At 46.4% G+C, this 16,609-nt stretch overlaps 4 protein-coding genes across 4 annotated transcripts; 3 read left to right on the forward strand and 1 right to left on the reverse strand.

Moving 5' to 3' along the window:
• Positions 1-35: 35 nt before the first annotated feature.
• On the forward strand, positions 36-1,752 carry I203_108218 (calcium/proton exchanger; the record flags this gene model as incomplete). The annotated part of the gene is made up of 11 exons (XM_065518354.1): positions 36-192; positions 252-322; positions 371-441; positions 486-535; positions 591-672; positions 715-818; positions 867-1,212; positions 1,371-1,449; positions 1,502-1,565; positions 1,621-1,650; positions 1,709-1,752. 11 exons carry the CDS (start codon positions 36-38, stop codon positions 1,750-1,752), a joined length of 1,098 nt encoding a protein of 365 aa, XP_065372719.1.
• Positions 1,753-12,234: 10,482 nt separating this feature from the next.
• On the reverse strand, positions 12,235-12,635 carry I203_108219 (uncharacterized protein; the record flags this gene model as incomplete). The annotated part of the gene is made up of 2 exons (XM_019148394.1): positions 12,235-12,445; positions 12,511-12,635. The coding sequence occupies 2 exons, from the start codon at positions 12,633-12,635 to the stop codon at positions 12,235-12,237; spliced, it is 336 nt and encodes a 111-aa protein (XP_019001977.1).
• A 387-nt stretch (positions 12,636-13,022) lies between these two features.
• Positions 13,023-15,575, forward strand: I203_108220 (uncharacterized protein; the record flags this gene model as incomplete). Its single annotated transcript, XM_065518355.1, has 10 exons — positions 13,023-13,038; positions 13,106-13,485; positions 13,696-14,449; positions 14,501-14,565; positions 14,627-14,856; positions 14,904-15,008; positions 15,054-15,123; positions 15,174-15,223; positions 15,281-15,446; positions 15,492-15,575. 10 exons carry the CDS (start codon positions 13,023-13,025, stop codon positions 15,573-15,575), a joined length of 1,920 nt encoding a protein of 639 aa, XP_065372720.1.
• Positions 15,576-15,824: 249 nt separating this feature from the next.
• Positions 15,825-16,607, forward strand: I203_108221 (uncharacterized protein; the record flags this gene model as incomplete). The annotated part of the gene is made up of 4 exons (XM_019148396.1): positions 15,825-15,903; positions 15,951-16,034; positions 16,089-16,348; positions 16,395-16,607. The coding sequence occupies 4 exons, from the start codon at positions 15,825-15,827 to the stop codon at positions 16,605-16,607; spliced, it is 636 nt and encodes a 211-aa protein (XP_019001979.1).
• Between the last annotated feature and the right edge of the window lie 2 nt (positions 16,608-16,609).

Below are 16,609 nucleotides of genomic sequence, written 5' to 3' on the forward strand. Positions count from 1 at the left end.
TCAAACATCTGCCATTCCTTCTTCCATCTCTCAGGATGCCCACTCATGAGACCACCCCGCTTCTGGGCTCGAACCATGCTCACGATGAACCTTCTCATCGTACCCCCTTCGACCCCATCAAGTCGTCGAGGTATCTCCTCTTCGGCTCATGGCTCAACATCCTCATCGTATTCGTCCCCTTGTCAATCATCGGTCAGTTTGAAGAACGTGTTGTCGGGCTAGGCTATTCTGACGTTAACTCAATTCACCAGCCGACCTTCTCCACTGGAGTGCTGCCGCTCGTTTCGCTACCTCTTTCTTAGCTATCGTGCCGCTTGCAAAGGTAAGAGTCGCGTCAAAGGGCAATGCATCTTGCTGATGGCTTCAAAAGCTCCTCGGCGACAGTACTGAACAACTCTCTATGAAGCTTGGTCAGACTTTGGGTGGTTTGCTCAACGCTACGTGAGTGAATCCCGCATGGACAATTTTAGCTAAGCATCACGCAGTTTCGGTAATGCCGTCGAATTGATCGTTGCCATCGCGGCCCTTGCCCAAAGTGAGTATACTCATTTGCGAAACCTTGAAGAGCGACTTGCTGATCAGCCTCGCAGATGAACTCCGATTGGTGCAAACCTCCCTGCTCGGTAGTGTATTGTCCAACGTACTCTTGGTTCTGGGCATGAGCTTTTTTGCGTGAGTTCACCGTCTGTTAAACCGCAGCTGATGACCATCTAGCTCTGGCTTCTTCTTTCACGAGTCCACCTTCCAAGTGACTGCCGCTCAAGCAAGCTCTTCCCTCCTGACCCTGGCTTGCATCACGCTCATTCTACCTGCTGCATGTAAGCCATTTGACCATCAACCTCGTCATCCAAGCTGATATACCTCAGACCACGCTTCGAGTACCGAGGGAGTGGAATCAACTCTCAAACTTTTACTCGAAGACGGTGCTCCAGACCCTCCCGACGCATCGCTTCGAGGTCTCCTTATCTTGTCAAGGGGTACTTCCATCATTCTTCTCGCGACTTATCTCGGGTATCTCTACTTTCAACTTCGTACACACGCCCAGCTCTTCGAAGCTGAGCAAGCCGAAGATGAAGAAGCTGAAGTTGCCTCCATGGATCAATGGAGCGCCGGTGTATGGCTGGTGGTCATCACCGTTATAACCGCTTTTTGCGCCGATATATTGGTGGGAAGTATAGACGAAACCGCTGAGCAATGGCATATTCCCAAAAGGTAAGCTCATTCACCAATGAACAACGCTGATGCGACGACAGATTTATCGGTCTTATCCTCCTTCCACTTGTCGGCAACGCCGCTGAGCATGTCACGTCCGTGTGGATGGCCTGCAAAGGGAAGATGGAATTGACCATCGGTGTAAGCGTTGGGTCCAGCATTCAAATCGCTGCTGGTATGATCCCCTTGCTTGTGATCATAGCTTGGCCCCTTCACAAGAACTTGACATTATTCTTTGTACGTCCCTTCTTACGTCGATCTCGTTTGCAGGCCTCATTAAACTTCGCAGGCCAACTTCGAGACCATTGTGTTGTTCGTCTCTGTCATGCTCGTAAACCTTTTACTGCAAGACGGTGAGTCATCTTCTGTGTGCTTAGGCAGTTGTCCATCCTGACAATGATGCATCAGGTCGATCCAACTATATGGAGGGTGTCATGCGTAAGTCTTCCCCCAATGCTCGCGCAATACGGATCTCAGCGGCTGATCTCACCCACAGTGATGTCCCTCTACCTGGTCATCGCCCTGAGTTACCTTGTATAAGTCTCTTGGGTAAACTCAGCTCGAGATTGCCTGGTTTCCGCCATTCGTGCCTACCTATTACTGCTTCCACTTGACTCCGAAATTCAACCTTCTTCCTCTTTCCATAAAGAACGATTCGAGAAATGTTTTTGCTGGCCGTTCTGTACACGCATCGAACGCACTCGCCGTCGTGAGAGAACAAAAAATGTTTAGTGATGCATCATACATATACTGCAATGAGTGCACAAGCTTCTCGATGCGACCGTGAGCCCGTTGGCATAGAAGAGGGGAGAAACTGAACTGAGGATTTTAGATGTGAATCATGAGTCAGAAGGCAGATGTTTGAAGGGATTGATGAGCTTGTTCTCCAATTACCTTCATCTCCTGCTCCTGGGGTTACTCATGCAACCGCTCCTCTTGCCCTTCTGCATGGTGTTCTTTGGGGTCCAGCATATGTTGTCTTCAGCGGCAGTGATTAAAATTTCCAAATAGCTTATGATGGTTATACCAGACAAGCTCACATAACACTGTTCAAAGACAGCTCACAAGCATATTACAGAGTTTTGAGAGATTGTCAGAACTGGGTATAACACCGGGTTGCCTTGAGACTTGTGTCGGATTGTTCCTGTCGCTAAGTGATTAGTGTCTGTCCGATGATGGAAGTTGCAAGTGAACTTCCCTTGGGATTGGCAAACTATATGTCATAGTATTTCATTGCTTTAGCTAGGATGTTGTGTAAGTCTCAACAATGTTCAGGTTCCAATATTGTTGGTCATTCAACAGTCTTATTGCTCTATTTTTAACTTTGGTCAGATTATCCCATCTTCCGTCCTCCCCTTATCATCTGCTTGCCTATCTACTAGGCTGTCTACTGAAGTCAAAATTTAGATCATTTTGACACATCCTCCCCATGTATTGATTGAGGAGGGGTAAGTACTGCTTGGCAAGGTTACAGGATGACTAGGACCAGGGGGACAAGGACATACAAGGTGAGATAGGAAGGTACTTGTAGTGATGCTCAGAAGGAAGGACAGGACTTGGACTTGTCAACAGGGCTTGTTTGTGGGGCTTGAGACATGCTGGTCAAGAAGTGACTGAGTTTAAGCTGTTGCTAAAGGATTTTGCAACTGTGCATACTTGTTCCCAAATTGCAGAGAACCAAATTTTACATTTCAGGAGTGGATTTGCCTCCCAGAATCCAATTGTTATCCTTCTGCAGGAGATTGGATCGGCAATTGCAGAAGCTTTGCAGGATGTTGAGAAGTTGTCACCATCATTTGTAAGTCAAGCAGACAAATGGCTGTATCCTTTCCATCTTGTCTTTATTTAAACATTGTCAAAGGCTTGCAAGAACATGTTCCATTACATCGATATGGCAAAAGAACAATTTTATACGGCCAGACGCGGAAAGATACATTGTTTTCTCTTACATCTGCTCACCATAAGCAATGGAAGACGGTTTGTTCCAGAAACCCCATCAAGATGCTTGATTTGAACCCTGGGGTACAGTGTCATGACGGCCATGGTCAACCAGTATGTCTAGTAGCCTATATGGCCGGCGGAAATTCCGAAATTGTTCCCTTCTGTGGTCCAATTGACGACTGATAACGCCAACAATTGTGAAATACAGAGCAAATGAACATGTCCACAGCACTTGTTGAGATATATGAGGTGCATATACGTATATAACTATGTGTATAGTATATCTGATGTGTGAAGAAAGAAGAGAAAAGAAAAGGAGAGTATAAGAGATACGAATAACTATATACTGAATACCAAGTGAAGCCATGTCCCAGTGCGTTACGCACTGGCCATCAACTAGGGGTTGCTATTCAATGTGAAACGTACCGACCACTATATGTAGTTTGAGTGAGGCTCCGCCACACTTGCTCTGACCCCTATAGAAACCCTTACTGAGTATCTGACCCCTACAAGAAACCACTACTGAGAATCTATAATATAGCGATAGATCACTTATTCTGACACTCCCCCTTGATCTAATCGCCCTTGAACACCTAATAGTGACCGTAACCTTTCCAGAGTGTCGGGAGGTAATGACTTGGTGAGCAAGTCTGCCAGGTTGTCTGCCGAAGACACATGTGATAATGTTACCGTATTATCATTGACCTTTTCTCTGACATAGTGATGTCGCATCGCTATGTGTTTAGACTTCTCGTGGTTAACCGGGTTCTTGGCAAGTGAGATGGCACCAATGTTGTCATTGTAGAGAGGGAAGGGATCATTACCCAAACCGAGTTGAAGATCATCCAAGAGTAACCTTAACCAAACAGCTTGTCGAGTTGCGTCAGCTGAAGCCATGTATTCTGCTTCAGTTGTTGACAGAGCTACAGTTGGCTGTCTTCTAGACTTCCAAGCGACGATTCCACCATATACCTTGAAGATGTAACCGGTTGTTGATCTCCGAGTATCCAGATCTCCACCCCAATCCGCATCTACGAATCCAAGTGCTACCCGTTTACCAGACTCAGCATCAAATGTCAGACACAAATCACTTGTTCCTCTGATGTACCTAAGACAATGTTTTGCCGCTTTCCAATGAGATGTATTCCATTTGCTGATATACCAAGATAAAACACCAGCAGCATGAGCCAGATCAGGTCGACTGATGGTTGAAGCGTAAAGGATTGAGCCGACAACTTGAGCATATGGAAGATGACGTGCTTCCTCATGTTCTTCATCAGTTGAAGGTACCGCTTTGAAACCAGTGGGCAGAGGTGATCGACTGGGATTGCAGTTTGACATGTCAAATCGATCCAGTAAAGCTTCCATGTAGTGTTCTTGAGAGATATAGAGCTTGCGTTGTGCTCTATCCCTGTGTATGTTGAATCCCAAGAAGTAACCAGCATCGCCAGAATCATTACACTCAAACTTGTTGTGAAGATCCTTCCTGAACTTGGTGAGAGCGGGAGTCGAGTTACTTGCAATGAGCGTATCGTCCACATGAACACTTAACATGAGTAATTCCCCCTCACGTCGTCTTACATATAAGCAAGGATCCGCTCTAGTAGGCATCAATCCTTGTTCCCTCAACCATTTATCAAATTCCATATTGAAGCATCGAGGTGATTGCTTCAGACCATACAGTGATTTCTGCAGAAGTAAGACCATGTTTGCTGGGATATCACTACCTTCAGGTGGTTCGAGATATATCTCCTCTTCTAATCCACCTTTGAGAAAGGCCGCAATGATATCCGTTTGTATACAGTCCAAGTTGAAGTAGTTGACCAGAGCAAGGAACACCCGGTGTGAATCCTTATGAGCAACTGCAGAGAATACCTCGTTGTAATCAATACCAGCAACTTGAGAATACCCTTTGGCTACCCATCTAGCTTTATAGGCAGCCGGTTTGCCAGTTTCACCATCTATCTTCCTAGTGTATACCCATTTTGCTTTCAGGGTTCTACCCTTGGCTTGTTCCCTTGGTACGACTTTCCAGACCTTGTACTTTTCCATCTTTGACAGCTCGTCGTCCATGGCTTTCTTCCAATGCTCCCCCTCACCCGAGCTTCTAGCTTCTTTCCAGGATTGAGGTAGGTTGGTAGCGGCAGCAGCATTGGCAAGAGCAAGTTGATCCGTTCCCCAAGTTTCTGGGTCATCTGTGATTGCCATTGGATCAATTGATTCATCCGATGATTCGTCCATTGGCAAGTCGAGTGGAGATATAGGCAGTGATGGTTGTTCCACAGGTCGTACATGTGTTACCGGACTCAGTTGTCGAGGTGGGTGTTCAGCTTCGGTGTTATTTGCAGGTCCAGGTGTGGGCATACGTTCTTCAGTTTGTGCCCGTAACCTAATTCTTTCATCTGATCTTGACAATTGTTGAAGCAGGAACCTGGGTGAGTTTGGATTAGGAGGTCGTTCAGCAGGAGGTGTAACTTCATCTTCAGGTGTGGTCGTAACATCTGATCTGGTCTGACCGTTTTGACTTGATTTAGGGGTTGATGCAGGGTTCTGATCCATACCTTGACCCCTACATTCTCCATGACCTTTCAGAAACACCACATCTCGTGATACAACAATCTTCTTGGACTGACTGTCGTATATCCTGTAACTGGATGTACTATCATCGTGTGCGTAACCCATGAATAAACCTTCCTTGTATCTAGGATTCAGTTTGTTCGTGTTGACATGATCCCTAAGGTATACCTTCTCACCAAACGTTCTGAGCCGGTCAAACTTGAGTTTCTTCCCAAACCATCTTTCAAATCCTATAGTCTTAGCCGCACCAGAAGGAGCACAGTTACGAGAGAATGCAATGTACTTGGCAGCCTCGGCCCAGAATTCTTTGGGAAGACCTGTCTCAGCTAACAGAGTTCTAACACCATTTACAATTGTCAGATGAACCCGTTCTACTCTACCATTTTGTGCGTGAGAACCAGGAGGAACGGTGATGTGAATGATACCCTTTGATTTGTAGTATGTCGTAGCCGCATTGGAGACAAATTCTCCACCATTATCCGATCTAATTTGTTTGACCTTTTTACCCAGTTGTGTTTCTGCCATGGTGATATATTCCTTCAAAGCATTGAGCGCTTGTGATTTATCCCTTAACAGAGTGATATGAACCCGTCTTGTGTAATCATCAAAGATGGTCAAGAAGTACCTATTGCCTGCACGAGAAGCAACACGTGATGGACCCCATAAATCAACATGTAACAGACCAAGTGGTGTGGTAGCTCTGGTGTAGTCAGGTGCCGGAGGTGCAGGTAGACGACCAGTTTTCCCTTTGATACAAGATTCGCATGTGAAATTCGATACATCCTCTGGAGTTGTATTTACAAGTACATCCTTTCCCAAATTTCCAGCTCTAGCTAACCTCATGACGTCTCTCACTCCCAAATGACCCAGTCGGCTGTGCCAGGAGTAGAGAGTCAGCGGAAGCTTGGAAAGCGGTTGCCAGATGACTTGCCTTGAACAAATACAATCCATTCTTGAAAGGAGCCGTGACGAATGTTCGACCTTCTTTATCCTTTAGACAACCAGTGAAACAGTCAAATGTCCAGTACATGGTAGGAGGGATCTTGTTGACAGCAATGAGGTTGCAAGAAAGATCAGGTACTCTGAGAACGTTATGAAGAGTGAGTTTACCGAGAGTGAGAGTACCTTGACCATTGACCAGAAGACGAGCACCATTACCAATCTTGACACCTTTGACGTGCGATGGTGTGAAGTTATCCAATTTGACCATAGCACCAACCATATGATGAGATGCACCAGAATCAATGATGAAGCAGTCGGAAGCAGTAGTAGTTGAGACTGTATGTAACATTGAACGCAAAGGCATCTTCTGGGTCTGAATCGAATGTCATTGTTTTCAAGGAGGTGGTGAGATTTGCAGCCGCACCATGGTTGCTGTTGTCGTTATTCACTTGTTCATCCTGACCACCGTTTGGAGAGGTTGACATGTGTGCTCGACCAGAAGAAGATTGTTTCAGTTTGTAGCAGTCTTTAGAATTATGAGTCGAATTTTTATGGTACCGACACCACTTCTCAGTCCAAGGACGTTTACCCGTATTGATATTACCAGAAGTCTTATTTGCCACAGCATCTTCAGATCCACGTCTTTGCCATTCATTACCCACGGCATCTAGCACATCTTCAGATTTGAGATCGGATTTGAGCCAAAGGTTTTGCTTGAGATTGCTGTATGAATCAGGTAAGGCGTTGAGCATCGCATAGGCAAGAGAGAAGTCCGGAAGTTGATTTTCAGAGCTGTTATTGACGTTGATCTGATTGTGAGCAGAGTTGATTTCAGATAGCTTGACAATTGGATCTTCACCTTCAGGAGACGGATTGGACCACATTGTAGTGAACAGTTTTGCTTGTCGAGCACCACCAGTAGCAGAGTATTTCTTCTTCAATTCATCTAATAAACCCTTTGGATCGGGAGAAGTGATTGATCTGAATTTTGGCGACAAGGAGTTCAGGACAGTAGGAGTGAGTGATTGGAGCAGAAGACCAGCAGTTCGAACAACCTTTCTACGTTCATCTAGTTCAGCACCAGTAGGTTTAACCTCACCGATTGGACCAAGAGTAAACAAGATATATTCATCCAAGTTCTTATACATCAATGCCGAAGTGATAGAGTTCTCCCATTCAATATAGTTTGATGATCCCTTCAGGAGGACCAGACCGAGTTTGTCCGTTGATTCCGACATGTTGACCAGAGTAGAGTAGCAGTAGTGAGAGCCGGAGGGGGTGTCTGAGGTGAACCGAGATGTCTTATTCTGTCAATGAATGCAACTAGAAGGGAAGGCAAGATGGAGTGAGTGTATTGTTCCAAGCAGATACAAAGGTAGGATGAACGCTCCTGTAGTACTCAGCTTGGGCTGGACAAGTTTGCTTGTTGCTTATGAAGCGCAGGGACTTGTCACTGGGGTGGACCAGATTCTTTCACCACTCGTTAAAGCAGTACCAGTCACCTTAGCTTGCAGTGGTGAATTTTCCGTAGAGCGAGTGGATACGGAGATGGGATTGATAAGGATTGGGGGCTGAGTTGTGAAAGGGGGTGAACCGAGATGAACTGAGGTGAACTGAGGTGAACTGAGGTGTACTGAGGTGTTGTTGTTTACAATGGTATTCCGCTTTAAGCTACCAAGGCTCATAACCTGTTGAGATATATGAGGTGCATATACGTATATAACTATGTATATAGTATATCTGATGTGTAAAGAAAGAAGAGTAAAGAAAGGAAAGTATCAGAGTGACGGACAACTATATAATGAATACCAAGTGAAGCCATGTCCCAGTGCGTTACGCACTGGCCATCAACTAGGGGTTGCTATTCAATGTGAAACGTACCGACCACTATATGTAGCTTGAGTGAGGCTCCGCCACACTTGCTCTGACCCCTACAGAAACCCTTACTGAGTATCTGACCCCTACAAGAAACCACTACTGAGAATCTATACGTATAGCGATAGATCACTTATTCTGACAGCGACCAAGTGCATATCATCGCCGCTTTCTTAAAGGGTACTCTAGAGGAAACAATCTATCTTGAACCACCTGAAGGAAGTGATATACCGGCCAACTACTGTCTACTGCTTCAAAAATCGCTCTATGGACTCAAACAATCACCAAGATGCTTCAATCAAGCGCTTGACACCTGGCTCAAATCACAAGGATTGGTTCCAACAAGAGCAGACCCTTGCTTCTATGCTAGAAGACGTGAGGGGGAGTTACTCATGCTCTCTCTCCATGTGGACAATCAACTTATTGCCTGTAACTCAAGGAAAGCTCTGGACCAATTCAAGAAGGACCTGAACGCCAAATTTGAATGTTCAGACTCTGGTCCTGCCAACTACTTCTTGGGATTCAACATACACCGAGATAGACAGCAGAGAAAGCTGTATCTATCTCAAGAACACTACCTAGATTCACTATTGGACCGATTTGACATGTCAAACTGCAATCCAGCTAGGAATCCTCTACCAACTGGATTCAAAGCTTTACCTTCAACTGATCAAGAACATGAAGAAGCACGTCATCTACCATATGCTCAAGTTGTTGGCTCAATCCTCTACGCTTCAACAATCACAAGACCGGATCTAGCTCATGCAGCTGGTGTTCTATCTCGATATCTCAGCAAATGGAACTTGTCCATTGGAAAGCTGCCAAACACTGTCTTAGATATATCAGAGGTACAACCGATTTAGCCTTGACATTTGATGCTGAGTCTAGCAAGAGAGTAGCTCTTGGGTATGTGGATGCAGACTGGGGTGGAGACTTAGACACAAGAAGGTCAACAACTGGATACATCTTCAAGGTTTATGGTGGAGTTGTCGCTTGGAGATCAAGAAGACAGCCAACTGTAGCACTATCAACAACAGAAGCAGAATACATGGCATCAGCGGATGCAGCAAAACAAGCGGTATGGTTAAAACTGCTACTTGAAGATCTTCAGCTTGGACTTGGTCAAAACCCTCTCCCAATCTTCAATGACAATGTTGGCGCTATCTCCTTGGCAAGAAACCCTGTTAATCATGACAAGTCAAAACATATAGAAATGAGACATCACTTTGTAAGAGAAAAGGTTTTGGACAACACCATCTCTCTCACTCATGTTCCATCTGCTGATAACTTGGCTGACATGCTCACCAAGTCCCTTCCTGCTGATACTTTGTCTAGGCTTAGAAACCTACTAGGTGTCAACCAGAAATCAGAGCAAGGGGGAGTGACGGAATAAGTGCTCTATTACCGGTTAATTAGCCAGCTATTACGTAATATAACTCGTCTGTAGTTTTCTACACCTTGTGGTTTCATCCCTTGATCAAATTTTCGCTTTTCTCTTTCATTCTCTTCTCTTTTACTTAGCATGCATCGATATAACTCAACACTCTCTCCGTCATTACTAAACATCATTCTGTATGGAGAGACCACAACTGGGTAGTCAAGAAGTTGAGTCCAGAGGAAGACCCGGTAGTGATGTTTTCCGCTTGGATAATCTTTCCAACCATGCCGGTTTCGAGCGGATCTTTTTTGGATTGGTTGACCCTTTCCGAGACCAACGGAAGAAACCCTATTGGAAGAATGACAAAAGCAATAGACCACTGCACCAAAAGGTATGACGCCATAGCAATTGAATACGAGCAGTCTTATATACTTGACACTCCCCCTTGCGAGATATTCAATTGTTTTTTTTTCTGTCTGACCTGTATCAAGGTGCCAGTGTGCTTCTATTGAGCAGAAAGCCGGACTTTACAGATTGGAGCAAAATTGTGTGACCCCCTTGGGATTTGAACCCGTGATCTCTGGGTAAAGCATTCAAGGCTCATAACCTGACAAGAGCAATAGACCACTGCACCAAAAGGTATGACGCCATAGCAATTGAAGACGAGCAGTCTTATATACTTGACAAAGAAGAGTTTGGACTACAAAAATGGTCGGATTCATTCTTTTCGCTCATGCGACATGGGTCATGAATCATGCATTCTTCATGAGCTACACCGTCCCTACCTCGAACCGAATAATTAGAAGCTACACTGTATAAAATTTTAATCAGTAGTCTAGCTTTCTTGTTCTGGTCCTCTAGGTGCGTGAGGTAGGCTCTCGCTAGAAGCGATTGTCGACATAGTCATAATGCATTGGTGTAGAACACGAATATATACAATGATGTTGGGCGTAGAGACGGGGACGTTAATGCTACAATTGTGGTATGCGGTCATGAGATTTCGATTGATGAATGTCGCATCATAGCTGATTAGCGACGAGGCTATTGGGTGAGAGGCTATGGGCAGTGGGTTGTCACACTATCTGAATCAGGTATTATGACTCCTCATCGGATGTAAAGGTTTTCGAGGGGAGTTATTAGTGGAATTTACATCTCCTCGATGCACTCTCGACTTGTTATGAGTGTTGCTATCTTGGGCGTCGAATTTTAGGATTCGATCAAGTACAGATGTGGTCTGCAGCGAGCGTCCTGTCTTGATATCCTGCTTTGTTCTGAGGACGTGCCCTTTGGAAGGATCATCGTTGCGAAGAAAGGTTTCTGGCGGCGAAAAGGGAGATTGACGTGATGATGGGACGATGAGAGGGGGTTGAACTTCAGGTTATGTGAAAACGGAAGCAGTCATCAGTAATTGATCAGGAAAATCGAAAATCGTCAACCACGTAACTTCGAAGGCGATGAACGCTGAAGACTCGGGTGAGGGAAAATGGGACTCTGAGAGAACAAGCACATATGGGAGCGGAAAAGTCCACTGAAAAACAAATTTAAGGCGGTAGACTATAGCTGAGACATCAATCGTATCCATGACGATGTGACAGCTGTCCATAAAGAAGGATATAGGAACACAGGAGGGAATGTAATGCTTACTTGACAAGAGGCCCTCGCCCGTATGTTTCCTAACAGGTTGTGACAGTCGTTTGATTTCTTCCGCTGTTGTGGAGGGCTTTGAGGGAAGTTGTGTGTTGCTTGAAAGCTCACCGGGACGAGGATATCTTTGTGATGGCCCCGCTGTGATCGAGCTACGAATCGATTTAGATGACTGCTGGATCCCTGCCGAAAAGTGCAATTCGTAGCAATCGTGACAGGCAGGCGAAGCATCAGGTAGAAGCAGAGGTGTGATCTGGCGTTTGGGGGCCTTGTCACATACTGAACAAAGATGAGCTACGTTCTTGGTGACGAGCCGAGTATGATGTACTAACTAGAGCAAGTGAAGCATTTTCCATGCCACTTGAGACCTCTTGCAGAGATATGCTGCCCACCGAGACCCTCATCTCTATCGCCTATGATGGGAAGCTGACAGCGATGGCACACTCCTATCGGAAAGGCTTCTGTATAACAGCCTTTACATAACGTATCGCCTGTAAGCAGTGGAGGAAAGTCATGCCTGATAATGATCAGTACATATCGCGCATCAAGATCGACTTACCTTGCGAGATAGATCTTCATCCCAGATCGGATGTCTGTACCACATTTTCTACATTGAGGATGCTGTACACCACGGTCCAGCACCGAGCCGTACACTGACAGACTAATCAGTTGAGCTGCTGTGCGGTATCGGCATCACCGGACCCACCTCGTGCCAATTCTGCGTCAGAGGAGGCGGTGAGCGCAACATCGAAAGTCTCCGTCCTAGCCAAGCCCGGTCTCTGAGACTGACTGTTGCTATTTTGGGATCCACTGATACGATAGCCGAGACTGAGAGGAGAGGAAGACAGCGAGGAAGGTGATTTAGGAGTGGTATACCTGAAGGGGGAAGAATTAGATTCACAAATCCACCTTGAGGCGTGATAATACGGAACAGAGCTCACTTCTCAGCCCATCGATCTGGACTACCCCTTTTCTGTGGGGAGGACAGCAGAGATTTGATGGGATTTGATCGTTCTATAGTCACCTTGTCAATGTACGTCCTGAATGAGACGGCGAGACAGGACATACCGATTGCCCTGCCGGAGCATTTGGAACAGCGAGAATTCAAGTCCGCGATAGATGTACCACAGAGATGACAGACGATCATGATAAGGGTAGAGTCAAGCAAGGGATGTAGCCATAGACTGAGTCGATCAAGTTGGATGATAAATGATTGGATGGATGAATGGCGAGTGAAGGTTGAGCTGAATTGTTGTAAACAGAACCCCTCCACCATCAACCGTGGGGAACCATCCATCCACCCACCATATATATAGTACATAAGTGCATAGTGCAGTACACTCGTATGTTATCATGACATTCATCTCATATTCTCATTCCCACTCTCCTTCTCATCGTGATGACAAAAACCCTTGGAGCGCCGTCGCAAGCATCATATATAACATACTAGAGGATGAGTGTGGAGCAGTGTCAGTCGATTTCCATCTTGGACATGGGAGTGTACATATCTGACCAGTGCTACATCGCTTCCATCAGTTCTCAATGATATCCGATCCTTTCCCAAGGACATCGGCTCCCTCACCACTCCCGACCTCCTCGACGTAGATGCGGATCAGTTGACTCACGGCTTGCTGGAGATTCTTCAGGAGACAGACACACTGTCTTCGAGACACGCCGTTCTCCAGGCGGCTGCGCTACTTCCTCCTCATGCCTTTTGGTCGGATATCGCCTTGAAATGGGTTGAAGAGCAAGATGGAACATCTCCCGGAACAGCTCGTATAGTAGAATACATAGGGTCTGCTCTGGCACACGAGGCTTTCCCTTCAGACTCTTGGTTAAAAGCTCTTGAGGACGACTCTCGTTCGCATGTCACGCTGAAAAGGATCTTAGTAATTTGGAGTGGTTTGAACTTTGATGTGAGTCAATACGGACTGTAGAGCTTTGCTGACAAGAAGAACTTCTTGCAATCTTGCACGAGAGCCTATCGAACATCGCTACTGCGAATACCAATAGCGACGCTGCTTATTCAAGCGATCCTCGAAGCCCCTTACGAACCATCTGATGTCTCCTCATCGACCCTTATGGCGGCAGTCGCGGGGAGCTCATTGGTTGACATTCTCATCCAGAGTCTCATGCTGGACACCGGTAATCAACTATTCAGTATCAACCTTCGACTTCTCCTCGCTATCCTCCCGTACGCACCTCTCATGCTGACCCCAAAGGTCCCCTTGCTGGCCATCGTCCTGGGTCGAGCAATATCTTGGCGTGACCGACCATTCATCGACCACACCTTGCCCCCCCGTGATGGATTCACTCGGACCGAGCTGCCAGAACCTTCGCTTGACTGGCTGGTCGCCCAATCGGCGGTGGAGATGGACCTCGAGCTTCCAGAGCACATGAAACCCCGTCGTATCGCTCAATTGTTCATCATCGCCATGTATGGTGCTTGGCCTTCAAACGTCATTGCATTTGTTCGAGATCCGGTATCGTACATACGAGGGAAGAACGTGACTCCCATCTATGCCGTAGACTGGGAGATGATCTGGACACCTGGGGTTTTAGCTACGAGATTGGAGCCTTTGATTCGAGATTTCCGACTTCATCCATCATTGGTCGTCTTCACATCAACTGCCGAACTTGCTGACGAGAAGCGATGGGAGAGAATCGATGCTGCGGAGTTCATAGCTCGTTCGCAAGCTTTATCCAATTCCGATCAGCAAGGGTTCACGGGTGCCGGACTCTTTGAACAGGATGAACAGTCTGCGCCTCCACAGGTGGATTCGGCTTCGGCGAATCTGAGTAACAGGTTAGCGAAGGAGAATGAGCTGTTGAGATTGGAAGCCAAGTTCACAAGTAGAGTGAGAAGGCAGTATTTGTATCGTAAGTCATATGCAGGACGAATCTGCTCTGAGCTGAAAATTATCTATCTAGACATCGGCCGGCTACACAAAACGTCTTTACGACTGAACAACGATGAAGCTGAAATACATAGTTTTGTGAGTGGTAAGGACCATTGAGCTAAGCTGATATTCTTAGGTGAATCGATTGAAAGCTCAGGCTGGACAGATCGCCGAACTTACCGCTCAGCTCTCTCAGACGAGGACTGAAGCATCTCAAGCTCAGCAGAAGCATGTCAAATGGCAAGGGCAACTGCGAGAGAAGGTTGCTTCGTTTCGGGAGGAGAAAGCGACTTGGCAGACGGAGGCGGCCCGTATACGTGCGGAGCTGAGTGAGGCACGAGCAATGGTCAAAACTCAGCGCGAGGAGCTTGCTGAAGTGAAGAATGAGTGAGTGGGATCGCTCGAGAAGGAGATTGTGCTGACAGCTATATCAGACGGTTCAAGTTGCAGAACCGACTTACCGAAGCCGAACCCAAGATTCGACATATATCTGACTACGAGACAAGGATGAAGCAGCTCACAGAATCGCAGCGGTTATGGTGAGTCTGTCGAGAGTTTGGCGGATCGCTAATAGTGCTACATAGGGATGAGGATGTACAGCGGTGCAAGAATGCTCTGCAAGAGGCTGAAGCCGCCAAAGCACGGGTTTACGAGGTAAGTCATGTATTTCATAGCTTTCGTTAACGGTTTGTCAGCTGGAACAGATGCTACGAGCGAGCCGACAAGAAACGATTGAACAGTCCCAGGCCATAGGGTAAGTCGAGACGGTTTATTTGGTGATGATTATCACTCTGACCGATCCCTATGATAGTGTATTGGAAAGCAAAATACCAACCACGCATCAGGTTAAAGCGGAAGAACTCGATACAAGTTCAGCACCGACACCAACAGCAGCTCCGAAAGACTTGGATGTATATATCGCTTTGCTAGAGCAAGCTAAGAAGCGCACGGATGAGTTGGAAAGGGAGAATTTACTCGTGAGCTGTACACAGGCGTCGACTTGCTCTGACCATGTCATTTAGTTGCGCGATAACTTGTCAGGAGCTAAGCAGGACACTAGGATCGTGGATGGTGAAATGGATAAATCGTTCATGTTTGGTCAATGAGCGAGCATGTTCACGTGTTTGATAGTTGTGTGTATAAACATTGCATGTATGTATCTATGTCTTAGCGTGGATGGATGAAAGGATGAACCCTTGTGTGCGTGCATCTTCCCCCGACAACCATGATTGGTCACTCAACATCCATCACCAGACATCTATATTTCCATCTTGCCACCTGTCTCATCATCAGGCTGAAATTGACCGCATCTCCTCTCACCGTATCCCCTATCAGTATCATGTCACCATTCAAACATGACTGACGCAGCGAACGAAGAACTACCGACTTATTATGAGGTTCTCAGAGTGGACGAGGACGCCGAGCCAAGTGAAGGTGAGTCGATAGGCAAGTCTACCGTCACTGATGCTCAGTACGCAAAGCATATCTTCGGATCGCCCAAAAGTGTCATCCCGACAAATGTTTGGATAACCCGTTAGCGAAGGAGACGTTTCAGGAGTTGCAAAGTGAGTAGCACAGGCCTGTTCTCCAAGGTTACAGATCACTGACTATTGCGGTAGAGGCGTATGAGGTGTTATCGGATCCCCAAGAGAGAGCGGCTTACGATGAGAGACTGGATAAGCTTCAAAATCCTATCTTGCCACCTCCAATGCCGACCTCCTCGCATTCTGTCTTTGAAGCAGAGTTTGCGCCATCAACCCGCATACCAGCAAGACCTCGATTCGCTCAACCTCCCCCTTATCATCCGCTTTTCAACATGCCAATCATCATATCATCTGACATCGTTTGGGTCAAAGCAAGGCTGTCTCAAAGAGTCCATGTGAGTCACTGTCTACAGGAGTAATGGTACTGATATGATATAACAGCATCCGCAAAAAATCCTTCATCCTTACTGGCGACCAATTGCGGAACGAGTGCCCATTCCTCCGCCCCCTCCTCCTCAATTCCGTCCTTTCCCTTCTTCAATTCCACCCCTGCCCAGGGAGTATGTACAGAGAGTCATGATAGATATGGAGGTTCATATGGCGAGAGTGAGATGGTTGGCTGAAGTAAGAGCTAGAGGTGGAGGGTGTCGATGAGG

This window comes from Kwoniella mangroviensis, chromosome 3 (genome assembly GCF_000507465.2).
Source record: "Kwoniella mangroviensis CBS 8507 chromosome 3, whole genome shotgun sequence".
In the NCBI taxonomy this organism is placed as follows: domain Eukaryota; kingdom Fungi; phylum Basidiomycota; class Tremellomycetes; order Tremellales; family Cryptococcaceae; genus Kwoniella; species Kwoniella mangrovensis.